The sequence below is a fragment of the Salvelinus fontinalis genome, chromosome 2 (genome assembly GCF_029448725.1).
Source record: "Salvelinus fontinalis isolate EN_2023a chromosome 2, ASM2944872v1, whole genome shotgun sequence".
NCBI lineage: Eukaryota > Metazoa > Chordata > Actinopteri > Salmoniformes > Salmonidae > Salvelinus > Salvelinus fontinalis.
The window spans coordinates 68,532,270-68,544,770 of NC_074666.1; the positions used below are offsets into that span (position 1 = coordinate 68,532,270).

The 12,501-nt window shown below is 39.1% G+C and overlaps 2 protein-coding genes across 2 annotated transcripts in view; one reads left to right on the top strand and one right to left on the bottom strand.

Annotated features, from left to right (window-relative positions):
• The first annotated feature begins 4,271 nt into the window (after positions 1-4,271).
• LOC129869072 (whey acidic protein-like) lies at positions 4,272-5,971 on the top strand. Its single transcript, XM_055943560.1, has 4 exons — positions 4,272-4,428; positions 4,800-4,946; positions 5,239-5,376; positions 5,674-5,971. Exons 1-4 carry the CDS (start codon positions 4,326-4,328, stop codon positions 5,808-5,810), a joined length of 525 nt encoding a protein of 174 aa, XP_055799535.1. The 5' UTR covers positions 4,272-4,325; the 3' UTR covers positions 5,811-5,971.
• A 1,964-nt stretch (positions 5,972-7,935) lies between these two features.
• Positions 7,936-12,501, bottom strand: part of LOC129824205 (GPI transamidase component PIG-T-like) — a 33,354-nt gene continuing 28,788 nt past the window's right edge. The window contains exons 10-12 of the mRNA XM_055883671.1: positions 12,166-12,331; positions 11,763-11,846; positions 7,936-10,382 (exon numbers count right to left, since the gene is read on the bottom strand). Coding sequence (XP_055739646.1) covers positions 10,133-10,382; positions 11,763-11,846; positions 12,166-12,331 — 500 coding nt within the window. The 3' untranslated portion in view covers positions 7,936-10,132. The remainder of the gene's footprint in view (positions 10,383-11,762; positions 11,847-12,165; positions 12,332-12,501) is intronic.

Here is a 12,501-nt window from a genome sequence, read left to right on the forward strand (position 1 = left end):
CCGATCTCGACAAACCACTTCCGTATAGACCTCGGTTTGTGCACGGGGGCACTGTCATGCTGAAACAGGAAAGGACCTTCGACAAACTGTTGGAACAAAGTTGGAAGCACAGAATCGTCTACAATGTCATTGTATGCTTTAGAGTCAAGATTTCACTTCACTGGAACTAAGGGGCATAGCCCGAAAGATGAAAAACAGCCCCACCATTATTCCTTGTCTACCAAACTTTACAGATGGCACTATGCATTCAGGCAGGTAGGACAGACGATTTTTATGCGCTACGCGCTTCAGCACTCCGCAGTCCCGTTCAGTGAGCTTGTGTGGCCTACCACTTCATGGCTGAGCCGTTGTTGCTCCTAGATGTTTCCACTTCACAATAACAGCACTTACAAATGACCAGGGCAGCTCTATCAGGGCAGAAATTTGATGAACTGACTTGTTGGAAAGGTGGCATCCTATGACGGTGCCAAATTGAAAGTCACTGAGCTCTTCAGTAAGGGCATTCTTCTGACAATGTTTGTCTATGGAGATTGCATGACTGTGTGCTAGATTGTATACACCTGTCAGCAACGGGTTTGATATATGTAGGCCTATTCATGTGTCGGCCTATTCCTAAAGATGAATTATAGTTTTCCAAAAATCCTAATTACTACACTATACAATCAACGGACTCCAACCATTGCCCCAAAATCTCTCCACCTATTTTGACACATTTAGTTTATAAATTGTTAGGCATTAGGGATTTTCACCCACAGAAATCATTTGTCAGTGACCATGTTTACATGACCACCAATATCCTGTTTTTATTCAGGATACTCAAGTATTGTTTTTTGAGTGGACACATATCATATCCGGTTTACAATAACCTGAAAAAGCTTGTATCCTGGTTATGAGAAACCCGGATAAAATGCCTGGGATATGCTGATCTTAGATGGGATACTGTGTCATGTAAACATCTTATCCCGTTTCCTGTTGTTTTTTCAGTTTCACATATCATGGGTGTTGTGTGAGGTTATCAGATTGTTAAACAAATCACTTCAAAAAGTAGGCTACCTGTGCAGTTCGATCCACCATAATAATTCCATAATTTATTTAGCTGTTACTCTGTTCTTGATTGACTGGTTTAGGCTACTTTCACCCCTAATTCATAATTTCTAACATTTGGTAGGCCAAATTATAATTTCTGACATTTGGTAGGCCTACATGCAGCTTCTCTTCTGTCCTACTAAATAAAGCAGTGCTCACCAGAATAATGTCTTAAATTGATAGGCAGTACACTCGTGGAGGAAGGATGTGAAGGGTCCAGGCCATCGGTAAAAAAATGCAATAACTCCAAAACAGTAGAAAGATTATGTCATCTGTTTGATCGGTTTTAAGGAAATGAAAAGCTGAGAAAACGATACAACACGTTTCTGATAATACTTCAGGTTGCCTTGGGTGCATAATTTATTTGGTTGAAATACTGTCTGCTTGCATAAGTGTCAAAGATAACACATTACATGCACATTTGCATTTTCTCAAGATGCTGAAATAAATCAATCATATATTTCTCCACTCCTGTTCCAGAGACAAATTAAAAATTCAGTGTATTATTTTACTGCAAGAAATGCATAATTCTGCAGGAGTTCATATTATATTACACTACATGTGAGAGGTGATAGGCCTACAGTGAGTGTCCATATTTCAGTTACTATTCCATTTAACCCATATGAATTTAAATGAGGAATATTATTTTTATTCATGGATAGAGGGATACTCATAAGTGGGTTATCAAAAGGTGCATGTAAATAGCTTATAGCAAATAAGACCTTAAGCGGGATATGAGCTACTATCCGGAATACTGTAAACGTGGTTACGGACCTACCAACTCAGTTGAAAAAACACTATGGACGTTTACTTGCTAATCGGTTGCATCAAATTTTGACTTGAATGTTGAGGGTATGGAATAGTGCCTTCAGAAAGTATTCACACCTCTTTACTTTTTCCACATTTTGTTGTGTTACAGTCTGAATTGTAAATGTTTTAAATTGAGATTGTGTGTCACTGATCTACACACATAATTCCAAAGTGGAACCTTGTTTGTAGAATGAAAAAAATAATAATTGAAAACAAAATCTGAAATGTATTGAGTCAATAAGTATTCAAACTCTTTGCTATGGCAAGCTTAAATAAGTTCAGGAGTAAAAAAGGTGCTTAACAAATTGCATAAGTTGCGTGGACTCATTCCGTGTTCAATAATTATGGTTAACATGATCTCTGTACCCCACACATACAACTATCTGTAAGGTCCCTCAATCGAGTAGGGAATTTCAAGCATAGACTCAACCACAAAGACCAGGGAGGTTTTTCAATGATTGATAGATGTGTGAAAATAAACAAAGGAGATTCTGATTATCCATTTGAGCATATTAATTAGTCTTTGGATGGTACCACAAAGATACAGGCGTCCTTCCTAACTCAGTTGCCGGAAAGGAAGGAGACTGCTCAGGGATTACATCCAGTCACTACCAAGATACAGGCGTCCTTTCTAACTCAGTTAACGGAAAGGAAGGAAACTGCTCAGGGATTTTACCATGAGGCCAATGGGGATTTTAAAACAGTTTCAGAGTTTAATGGTTGTGGTATGACAAAACTGAGGATGGGTCAACATTGTAGTTAATCCACAATACTAACCTAAATGACAGTGTGAAAAAAAGGAAGCCTGCACCAAATAAAAATATTTCCAAACACACATCCTGTTTGCGACATGTCACTAAGTAAAACTGCAAAAAAATGTGACAAAGAAATTACCTTTTTGTCCTGAATACAAAGCGTTATGTTTGGGGCAAATCCAACACAACCCACCACTAACCAGGTTTCCATTCAACCTATTTATGCAAGTAAAATGTAATGACATGCCTTATAGAAACAGAAAATGTGTCAGTAAACTTTCCAAATGTCTACAAAACACACTAGACAAGGTGGGATCTTTTTGTGTCTGTAAAATGAATTATGCGAGAAATGTCGGTGGAAATGCTTTCATGCCTAAATATTGATATAACCATCATATTGAAGTAAACTTGGAGTCACACAATGACATGTGTGGTCCTCCCACTACGACTCGTCGGGAAAGCATGCAGGTTATTAGGCAACATGAAATAAGTTATGATGAACTTCACAGGGTGTTGAAAAATGCAAGATGAGCTTTGATGCTCCTTTCCAATAAATATCGAGAGTCTTATTTGGGTGACATGATCGTCGATGCTTGGCTGCCGTTTCACAAATAAAAATAACTTGATTTTTGAACACTCGCATGAAAATGTGTTGCTAATTGGACGGAAACCTAGCTACTAAGTACCACTTCATATTTCCAAGCATGGTGGTGGCTGCATTCTGTTATGGTTAGGCTTGTCATCGGCATGGACTAGGAAGTTCTTTAAGATAAAATTAAATGGAATAAAGGTATAAGCACAGGCAAAATCCTAGAGGAAAACCTGGTTCACACTGGGAGACAAATTCACCTTTCAGCAGGACAATAACCGAGGTTCTGACCAAAACGCCATTGAATGTTCCTGAATGGGCCTAGTTACAGTTTTGACTTTAAAAGCTTTCAAATCTATGGCAAGATTTGAAAATGTCTGTCTAGCAATGATAGAGCATGAAGAATTTTTTAAATAATAAATTGGCAAATATTGTACAATCCAGGTGTGCAAAGCTCTTAGAGACTAACCCAAAAAGACTCACAGCTGTAATAACCTCCAAAGGTGCTTCTACAAAGTATTGACTCAGGGGTGTGAATACTTATGTAAAATATGTATCTCTACATTTAATTTTTAATACATTTGCAAACATTTCTAAAAACATGTTTTCACTTTGTCATTATGGGGTATTGTGTGTGTATATGTGTTAGAGATTTATTTATTTAATCCATTTTGAATTCTGGCTGTAATACAACAAAATGTGGAATAAGTCAAGGGGTATGAATACTTTCTGAAGGCACTGTAATATTAATCAATTTCTTACCTAAGGAAACCACACACAAATCCTTAGTTTTAGGTTAACAATATTTGCTTTTGCTCATGGATTTGGGAAAGGTGAGTCCCTTTCTGTCCAATTATGAATTTCTACCCATTTGGGGGACCCCTTTTTCCATCTATTAATTATTGTTATTACATGTGACCTTAGCGCGTGTTCGGCTCTGAACTCGGAATGTAAATTGAGGGGCATAGGGACCCTACAGGCGCATTGTTCCCTGTGCATTCGTCTCTCTTTTGGTCTCTCCCCCTTTTTACGTAATCGATTTGGAGTATTTGCTCCAACAAGTAGGCTCCAGTCTTGAAGTCAGCATGGAGATGAATTCCTCAGCGCTTTGTGCTTTGGCTATTGTTCTGTTGGCAATTGTAGATTTGAAACTAGTCTCTGCTGCTGAAACTGGAGGCAAATCTACAGGTGAGCTGTTCTAATTACTTTGCATTATTTGTCATGAAACAGACTTTTTGAAGTAGTGCCTACTACATTTGACTGCTTTGTTGTAGGCCTACCTATGTGGTGAGACACACTAGGCTACAGTTGAGCATAAGCCCCATTGCAACCTATTTTGTTGTTACTTACTAAATATATGACTTTCATTTGCTGGTTGAAAGCATACACTGAGTATGCGTGTGAACTAAAAAGCTTCTGTTGAGAGGAAAAATATTAGGTGAAATTGGTTTTGTAACCCATTGCCACAAGGTTGCTGTGTTACTGCGTAATTACACCGTAATTAACTTGATTTGAGGTCTCCACAGTTCACTCCAACGATTCCTCCTGCTCTCTCACAGTGCCGACCCTCCAGAAGGCAGGTCACTGCCCGCGGCTTCTGAACGTCGTGCCGTCACACAAAGGATGTGTCTGTGACGAGGACTGTCCTGGAGATGACAAGTGCTGTGTCTTTGACTGTGGCGCCGTGTGTGTCCCACCTGCCTTCAGTAAGAACCTGACTGGTTTATTAACAGTGTTCAGAATGCTGTCATGCATTTTCATGGGTGATATGTGGAAAAACATTGATGATTCCTATACTTAGACACAAAAATACTTGGGGTATATATAGCCTGCAGTCTTCCCACAAATGCAAATGCCTATTTATAGTAGGCTAACCATCTCCACACAAATATGAGATTTTCAGAAAATGGTAGAGTCCAATTGTATCCATATGTTCATGTCCTTTTGCAGTAAGTTGGGTTCCCTGACATGTCTGCTCTGCAAATTTGTTACCAAAAGCAAAGCCAGGACTGTGCCCTCGCAGACTATGGGGCTCAGGGATGTGTGCGGAGTTCTGTTCCAACGACAGTGACTGCTCCAATGATGAAAAATGCTGCCACAACGGATGTGGGCATGAGTGCATTACACCTTACACAGGTAGGAGATGGTCCCAAAGTGACAGATACGCCCCATCCATTATTGCTGCATTACTCTGGAAACAAGAAAGCTGGGCTAGTTATGTACATGTCACACACATGGGAAGATCCCTTTCATATACTCTTTTTAGAGCTGAGACACTTAAGAATTCCCAGAGCCATGTATGTCTAGTCTATATGACCTTGAGCATTGTAATAGTAAGACTTCAAATGGGAACAGTCAGTGTAGACTGACAAGTTGTTACTATAGACCAATGTTGCTACAGTATAACTGAACACCTCTTTTCTGTTACCATAGTGAAGCTCGGTCGATGTGCCCTGCCCAAGGGGACCCCTATGTGTGCTGAGTACTGTTACCATGACGGCCAGTGCCCAGAAGAACAGAAGTGTTGCCGGACAACCTGCGGCCACGCCTGCAGCGAGCCATGCTCATAGGACAGCAAGGTTTGGGTCGGGATCTTAGTGACAATGCTAATAGACTCCTTCTCTTTCAAGAACAAGAATGCTTGTTGGCTTTTAAAAACATTTTTTTAGAGGGGGTGTTTTTTGTTCTTGTTTGTATTCCAATCAATAAAACCATCTGTCTAGCCTTTAAATACATTCCTGTGCATTTATGACTTTGTTGGTGGAAGTCTTGAGTGCCTGAGATGCCTTTTTATGGGCTTTTTATGGCAGCACTGAGCTACAATAACAAGTTATGGAACACTTCAAGAATGGAAATTGCTCAAGTATGTCCACGTTTCCTGGCTGACCACCAGAGTCAGTACATATACTTCTATTTGACCAGGGAATTTGTCTAAAGAAAACCTGTAGAAAACCTTCTGGTGTGCTACTACACCTCCCCTAACCTTCAACTCTGCACAAAGTGTCTATGCTCCCTGCCAAGGTATACCCACTTCCCCGCCTAAATGGACTGAGTTAAGCAGAGCTATTAAACCGGACATGACCATCACTGATTAGGAATGCAGAGGGCTTTTTTGTTCCACTCTAGAGTGCCAAACACATGCAAGAGAGAAAATGACTGGCTGGCAAAGAAAGGGATCTCTGTGCCTGTCTGTTCTGCTGGAACTTGGCAGGAGTGAGGCCAAGTTTGTAAATAGAGAAAAGAATCAGCCGTTCCCTCCCCTACCCTGCACATACAAGCACTTCCATAACTGAGGCAATTGAGATGGAATACAGAAAGTGAACTCCTGGACCTGGGGTGTATTCAGTGATGTGGAACGTTCTGAAATAGAATGAATAGTGATGACACATTGTCTACTCTATCAGATAGAATAGGGAAATGATCTATTCTTCATGATACAGAACATTCAAGTAGAAAATGTAATGTTACATTCTACTAAATAGATTCATACTGTATGGCTTGTCATAAAATGACATCACTCGTTTTGAATGCTTATGACATGTTATGTCGTCAGAGCCATCTGTGCCCCTTCAGATTTGTCCATTTTAAAAATATATATTTTTAAATGTTTATTTAAAATAAATGTGTCTCTATGTAATACTATCAATCAAATGTATTTATAATTCCTTTATGTCAGCAGATGTCACAAAGTATTTTTTCAGAAACCCAGTCTAAAACCCCACCTAGCAATTTTATGAAGTTGGCTTAAGATAGCCCAGATACTGTAGGTTCCCAATCTCCCAACCTCATAACTAGCTACCAAGAAGCCTTTTCAGGTTATCAAGTTAGAGTTAGCTAGCTTGTCTAACTAACTTAGCTGGCATGCCTTCTGGAAATGTTGGTAGACTTTAGAAAAACAAGCAATAACTATATGTAATGACAAAGACTCACATTTCTTTAAATCTTTTACCAAGATTTTCGCCGGGATGCAGGGTAGCATATTTTGTTTCTTTAAAAAAAAAAATAACCACCAATTTAGGAGGACGAAGACAGCTCAAGAGACATGTAGAAAGTCTTACATTTTTTTTGGGGGGGGGGGAATTAAACATAATGATTATGCCTCTAGATTGCAGGAAAAAGCTATTTCAGGTATTTGAAAAATGCAAAATTGTCCAACTTCCAGAGCACCCCCCAGCCATCTTTATGTACTTTGTGCCCCCTCAGATTTTTGGGGTGATGATGCCCCTGTATATCGTGAAGACTCTTTTGCTAGATATTGATAGTTGATCCATGCTTAGTTGCAGCCAAGTGGTTCCTCATCATTTATTCTCAGGAATCCTCAAGAGTTCTCCTAGCAGTCCAAAAATAATGTTTTAGACTGAGAAGCAGGGATGCACAGCATTCATCAAGGGCACAATTCGATTCCCAATGATCTAGGGCTGTATTTATCAACCGAGAGTAGGAGTGCTGATCTAGAATGAGTTTTGACTTGGATCATAATGGATAATATTATATGGACAGGAGGGACCTGATCCTAGTCTGAGACAATTGATATTCATACGGCCCCTCTACAAGCCTCCATGTATTTCTTCTTTTAAGGCGAGGCACCACAGGATTAAATTACTTTTTTTTGCATCGACTTATCGATTTAGAATTTTGGGGTATTTTTGTTCCTAAATGAGTTATTTAAAAAAGTAAACATAAAAATGTCAAAACTTGATGTAAATGTTTATTTGATTTAGTTTATCATACTACTGTCATTCAAATGGACATAAATCCATAATTTCGAAGCTTACTACATTTAGTAATACATCATTCAAAAGCCTTGCCTGGCTACCTAAACTCCTCGCTCCGGCAAAACGTTACATAGAAATCTATTCTAGACCATCTGATTGGTCCCAAAAACTGATGGGTTGGGCCAGAGCAGAACACACGTGGGTAAAGCTAAGTTTGAAAATGCATCATTAGCTTTGATACTGTGATTGGTTAGAGACAATTCAATCGCTAATGACTTTGCTTTGTACAACGCCCCTCCCTCATTTTGACATCACCCAAAACAAATTCAATGATTGTATGTAGGGAACAATTGAGCAGCGGAAGACCCGAACTCAGTTTGAGTCGTCAGGCAATTAAACGCCCATTTCGTAGAGAATGTTACAATCTGGACTATATGTAGTAACTAACTTTGAAGAGATTGCGATTGGGTCTAAATAGGTGTTTTGCATTTGGTAAGATAAATTCCTTGTACTGCTCTTTACTGCCATTTCCCAAAAGTCAGACCTTCCCCACATGAAAACATCTTTTTCCTCAGCTTCAGAAGCTTCTGCATTCACCAACTTTTGTGTGGTTATCCTTAGATATATTCTCCAGACTTGTGTAGAGGGAATTGTTGACATGTTGTAAAATGTTTTATTCTAGATCACATTTTCTTTAACAAAAAAAACACACATAAAAAGCATTTTACATGTGACTTTAGTATTTCACAGATAGAAAGATTAAAACAATATTTATCCACAATCGTCTCTATACACGTCCGGTCCTGGAGTGTCTTAAAAAAATGACACCAAATAATTTAGGCTGACTTCGTCCAGAAAAACAGATTTGCTGTATATGCAAAGGTGCACATATTTAATGAGAGCCTCATTTGCATATTTTAATACAATATTTCAGTGAAGTTGTAATACAAAAAGTATTATGTTTGTGTCTACATTCAACTGTTAAAATTGTGATATGAATAAGGGGGATTTTTTCTTCTTCCCTTTTTAGGGTGTGGTGCCTTGCCTTAAAGCCATTAGATTAAAACAAGAATGACAAATGTTTGGTCAGTTGACCAGTTTTATAGATGTATTCTTTTTATATACCCAAGGTTACCCAATATATCTTCACACATTTGAATGTTGTTCAGTAAAATGTATGTATCAAGAGCAGTTTAATATACAAAGAACGAGCAGTGTTGAAAAGTAAATGCATGGAGGGTGCTTAGCCTTAGTCAAGTTCCTAATATAAATGCATGGCAAACTCATCTTTTTAAATGTTGTCTGTTGGGTATTTGTGCTACAAAGGCTTACCAAAAGGTAATGCCAATTAGAGAACACGACAACTTCAAACAGAAATTTGGACAAATGCAAGTTAAAATCAACAGTCGTTTCCAGTAGAGATTTTGGGGTTTTCTACAAGTGCAAACGTTCTGACTGGTTCTATGATTAATGAACAAATGTGACACGAAATCCCACGTATCAAAACAAAAGACAACTGTTTATGAAAGTTCTGTAAGTCAGTGCATTTAACATTTCAACATCAACTAAAAATACAAATCTTATTTATCTCAGTAAAGATTTAAGAGATGAATCTGGAGCCAAAATGTACCAAACATCTCAGAGTAGGAGTGCTGATTTAGGACCAGTTGTCTTCTAGAACACAATGATCCTAGATCAGCACTCGTACTCAGACGCTTGATACGTACAGCCCCAGATCCCAGAGCAATGGCTTCCTAGTGATCTATAACAGACAATTACTTTTCCCAGGAACCAATATGAGCTTGCTGTGATTCTTGCAGGCAACTATCCCCACTGAAACCCTGGAGCAAACACTTTGGTTCCTGCCTTAAACGTGAAAAATACATTATTCTCTGTTTAACTAGACCAACAGCAGTAGTAGTGCACTGAAGAAAGGACACCATTTTTGCTTCTCACGGGCAAGAAAAGGCCTTTAACGTCCATCGAATCCATGACACTTCATTAGAGACTTCATTGTTCATCAACTCCTTTATCCTTCACGAAACAAACTTAAGAGTCATTTATTTTCTTTGTCGAAGCTTCCAGCACTTAAAGCGTTATCTTCCTGAAACTTACATTCAAAGTTCCCAAGTGATGTAGCCACCGACCTCTGCTGTTGAAGTTAGCATTCTGGCTCATCACAGCAGTGGCACACCCCGTAGCCTGCGGATGATGTTGGCTAGCCGCTTGGCCAGGCCCGGACTGGGCTCCTCCACCTGGAAGGTGCGGGTCAGGAGATTGTAGAGGGAACCGTAACCCACGGCCACCACGGTGCAGGTGAGGCAGATGACGTTGTAGGGCATGCTGAAGTCAGGGGTGGGCAGGTTCACCAGCAAGGGCTCCGTGTAGACCCGCATGAAGTAACTGGACTCCTCTTTACAGGGGAAACTGGGAAGAAAGACAAGATGAGGTATGTTTAATGTAAAAAATATGTTTCTAATATTTAAAATTGAATGCCTTTATTTTTGCCCTTGTAGAGCTAGTGAGATTCCTCTGTAAAGAAAAGTCATATGCAAATTAAATGTCTTATTACAATAACCTACAGTGGTTCCTCCTTTAAAAGTTGCGTCGTACTGCAGTACACCTTGTGTGCTGCTGCAGCATTCTGTGGCACGTCATTTAATTCGCAGGCATTTTTTCTGTTACTGCAAGTTATTGCTAGTTCGATCACCAGATGGCATCTTTGAGAAGCATTTGATAGTATTCCGTATTGGCATTACCAGAGAATTTAAAACCTTTTTTGTAATGACATCGTATATGGGATTGATTAAGAAATTTGGCTTAATTTATTTGATTAATATTATGGTGTTTCTATTCAGAGAAATGAAAAACTAAACCATCAGGGTTTCCGTTAGGATGGAATGGAAAATATGGCGATGTACAACGTGACGGTCGGGAGCAGGCTACAGGATTGGAGGATTATAAATTGTTTGCCTTCATTAGACAACTTTGTTCCAATATTTCTGTAAATCAGTGATATCTATTCCCATAGTAATACGTTATGGATCTATAACTAAATCAACATCTGCATTTTGAAAGAGTATTTTTTTATTATTATTTTATTAACGAAATGTGTTTATTTGTTTATTAGGCTACTGTGCAGTCTACAATACATACTGTAGTAAACATGGGAAAGTGCCTAATTCCTTACATAAGGGAGAGCAGGCCATGTCTGTACTACAGAATGCAGGGCACGCAGGAGACCGGGGTTCAAATACATGTTGGGGAGGAAGGAGTATGCTGTCCTTGTAAATATACATTTGTTCTTAACTGATTCCACATGTGTCATTTCATAGTTGTGATGTCTTCACTACTATTCTAAAATATAGAAAAATCCTGGAATGAGTAGGTGTGTCCAAACCTTTGATTGGTACTTGCTGGAACGGAAAATGACAGTCGACAGTACAGTATTGGGCTATTTACGAGGAAGGAGTAGGCTGTCCATGTAAATAAGAATTTGTTCTTAACTGACTTGCCTAGTTAAATAAAGGTTACACTAAGAGCATAACATTTCTACACCCTAGTTTTCTAATTCTTGTCTAACCAATACCAAAATGGAGATTAAGTGAAATATAAACATCCACATTTGAATGTCATTTTTTCTTGTTATTTTATTAACGAAAGCATAAAGATGTTGTACTGCTGATAGAAAAATTATTTCCTTGATGCATTCGAATTGCATTACCTCAGGTGATAAACTAACACACTTAAGACAACTACTACGTAAATGCTCAACCACTACTTAAAAAAAACAGCCTCATTACTCACAAGCTGCTGAAAAGTGGGCATTCCCGAGTGCTGTTGGTATCCATGGCAACGACACTGGGCACGAGAGCGCTGATAACAGAAGACCTGAAGCAAGGGAAAACATTTAATCAAATACCTTCTACTGCAAACCTGAACATCGAGAGACTACAAGCAAGTAGTATCTCAATTTCAGCAATGGCCCCATCTTCATTCAGAATTGAAGCAAGACAAGAGCAAATGGCACTTATAAAAGCTGACAGCACTAGGCAAACATGAAAAATGTATTTATACGTAAAATTTCCATCACAGTTTGCATTTCATTAGACAGAAACGGATAGAGTACAGCACTTCACCCATAGCATTGCCCTTTTTCAGTTTCTGTAAAAAGTGAACATGAATCAATTAAATCAAAGTCAAGTGGTACCCAACGTAGAAGCCGTGGTTGGGGTCGGGGGTGTACTCGGTCCACTTGAGGAGTGCCCTCTCAAACTGCACGGTCACCTCGGTCACAGAGTTGGGGGGCAGCTGGACCAGCATCTCGAGCAGGTGGGGCCGAAGGCGGTCCTTTGACGGCTGGTAGTGAATGTAGCCTAGGTAGAGAAGAGGGGAGTAAGAGAAATGTTATTTATTTACTCGCACACTAATGAAAGACAAGTAAAATGATGACTAGGGCAGTTTTTATATATTTTTTAACCTTTATTTAACTAGGCAAGTCATTTAAGAACAAATTCCTATTTACAATGACGGCCTACCCGGGAAC

Coding starts and splice junctions, on each gene's coding strand:
- LOC129869072 (XM_055943560.1), top strand. CDS start 4,326: ATGGAGATGAATTCCTCAGCGCTTTGTGCTTTGGCTATTGTTCTGTTG. Junction 4,947..5,238: donor GTGTGTCCCACCTGCCTTCA/GTAAGAACCTGA, acceptor TGTTACCAAAAG/CAAAGCCAGGACTGTGCCCT. Junction 5,377..5,673: donor GTGCATTACACCTTACACAG/GTAGGAGATGGT, acceptor CTGTTACCATAG/TGAAGCTCGGTCGATGTGCC.